At 46.2% G+C, this 2,500-nt stretch overlaps 1 protein-coding gene across 10 annotated transcripts in view; it reads right to left on the reverse strand.

Moving 5' to 3' along the window:
- The window catches only part of LOC118310878 (disco-interacting protein 2 homolog C), a 106,028-nt gene that overhangs the window by 50,261 nt on the left and 53,267 nt on the right, over positions 1 to 2,500 (reverse strand). For all 10 annotated transcript variants that reach the window (XM_047331949.1, XM_035634200.2, XM_035634199.2 and 7 more), the window contains exon 2: positions 101 to 172. In XM_047331949.1, coding sequence (XP_047187905.1) covers positions 101 to 172 — 72 coding nt within the window. The remainder of the gene's footprint in view (positions 1 to 100; positions 173 to 2,500) is intronic.

Consider the following 2,500-nt stretch of genomic DNA (forward strand, 5'->3'; position numbering starts at 1 on the left):
TTCGTGAGACATTGCAGGAGCATTGCAGTTTTCTAACTGGAGTGACGCCGCGAGGAAACAAACTTTTTCTTCTCGTATTTTGCAGACGAGTGACTTTTACCTGGTGCTTGAGGGAAGAAGGCTCCGATCAGCTTGGATCTCTTCTTCTCATATCCCTTCTGTGTGATGTCGCCTGCCGGGGACACAGAGGACACATTCTGTTAGAGACGACCAACCAAGTGAAGACATCGCACTGTGCAACTCGGTGCAAAGGATCATGGGACACGAGCCGAGAGAGAAAGACCTCTCTCTCTTTAACGATTTATCCAATTGTTTTTTTTACATTTTCAACAATTCCCCAGGGAATAATTCCTGGATCCTAAAAGAAACAACTCTGACACATCCAGTGGACTGATACAGTGTCTGTGAGGTTTGGTGCAGCCTGATTGAATTCACAGGAGACGGTTGTGGGGCCTTGGCGGAGATATTCTCTCCACCAAGGTTCGTTCTGCTCACCGATGTTTTTAACGAATCGAGGTTCACTCTTTCTCTGAGGACAGTGTGAGAGCTGAGACTCGTTGGTTTCCTCGAATGGACTCGTGCACCGACCGTGGTGGGAAAAAGCGTCACAGCACCTCCGGAGCAACGGGTAGAACAAAACATTTATTCTGCAGTTTGTGAAAAACCTCACCGATGTATCCAAAGCTGAGTATTCTTCGTACAGACGGGGATAGTACGGTAAGTGAATCTCAACTGAACCAACTGGTCACACGATTAGTCAGAATTAAATCTGAGGAGGAACAGAGACTGTTTTTATTTTTTGAGTCAGTTAAAACACTTGACGCGATGCTAACAAAACATCGACAAGATGCTAACGAACATCGACGCGATGCTGACGAACATCGACGCGATGCAGAAGAACATCGACAAGATGCTAACGAACATCAACGCGATGCTAACGAAACAACGACGAGATGCTGACGGACATCACTGTGATGCTGACGAACATCCACGCGATGCAGAAGAACATCGACAAGATGCTAACGAACATCAACGCGATGCTAACGAAACAACGACGAGATGCTGACGAACATCAAAGTGATGCTGACGAACATTGACGCGATGCTAACGAACATCGACGCAATGCTAACGAACATCCACGTGATGCTAACGAACGTCCACGTGATGCTAACGAACGTCCACGTGATGCTAACGAACGTCCACGCGATGCAGACGAACATCCACGTGATGCTAACGAACGTCCACGCGATGCAGACGAACATCCACGCAATGCTAACGAACATCCACGGGATGCTAACGAACATCCACGCGATGCTAAAGAACATCCACGGGATGTTAACGAAGATCGACGCGATGCTGACGAACATCCACGGGATGCTAACGAACATCCACGGGATGCTAACGAACATCCACGGGATGTTAACGAACATCGACGCGATGCTGACGAACACCGAAGACATGTCGCAGCGTAACTTGGCTCCGACAGATAGAAAAACTAAAAAACCTTGGTTACCGACGGAGGGTGAGGAGAGAGGAGAGAGGAGTTCAAGAAATGTAAAGTCAAGTCATTTGCTCTTCGACGCTTTTATGTCGTCAACCAAAGAAAATCGCGGCGCAGTGAAATCAGACCAACTCCCCAACGAGGCAAAACTTTAAAATGCCCAAATCTTACATATCTAACATTTTTCTCCATAAAAAAAGCTAATCTATATATTTTTTAAAACACTCTTGACAGTCTGATCTAAACAAGCATTCGTACACAGTGGGAAACTGTTTGTGTGTCAACCGTAACCGACTGCAGACGTCTGGATTGCCTCCGACTTGAGGACGATTAAAGACACAAAATTATAATTAAAAGAATAAAATCTGAGTGACGGGGCAGCGGCCTCCCATCGAGCAGCAGGAGACAAGACGCAGGAGACCGAGCAGAGCGACGTCCAACATGGAGGGAAATAGATAAATAAATAATAAATAATAAAGCCATGTGCACGTCTGACTTGACAAATCCTCCTTTAAACACACGAACATGTGACTACGTGGCTCGGATCACGAAAAACCAACTGTGAGCGGGTGACGATGACAGAAGTGTGTGTGTGTGTGTGTGTGTGTGTGTGTGTGTGTGATTCATGGGAGGAATCAAAGGAAGCTTTGACCTCGTCCTCCACACACGGGCGTAGCACTGTCAAAACAAAAATTAAAAATTGTCCGAGTACATTGGTTGAGAGGACCGAACTTTGTATTTCAAAAAACAGACTGGAGGTTCTCTGAGGGCCCCGCCCACTTCTTACAACATGCGCAAAATTTGGTTTCGTCCGCCCATCACGACTCAGCGTGAGAATCTACTGACCAGTGACTTCGTCATGTTCCCTCAAGAAAGTAACGTCTGGGTCCCGGAAGAGGAAAGAGAGAAAAGAAAGAGAGGAACAAACAACTATTAATTAATTTCTTTCAAAAGAAAGGTGAGCTAGCTATTAGCAAACTCCCAGTTAGCTTAGCTGCT

Source organism: Scophthalmus maximus, chromosome 5, assembly GCF_022379125.1.
Source record: "Scophthalmus maximus strain ysfricsl-2021 chromosome 5, ASM2237912v1, whole genome shotgun sequence".
Lineage (NCBI taxonomy): Eukaryota > Metazoa > Chordata > Actinopteri > Pleuronectiformes > Scophthalmidae > Scophthalmus > Scophthalmus maximus.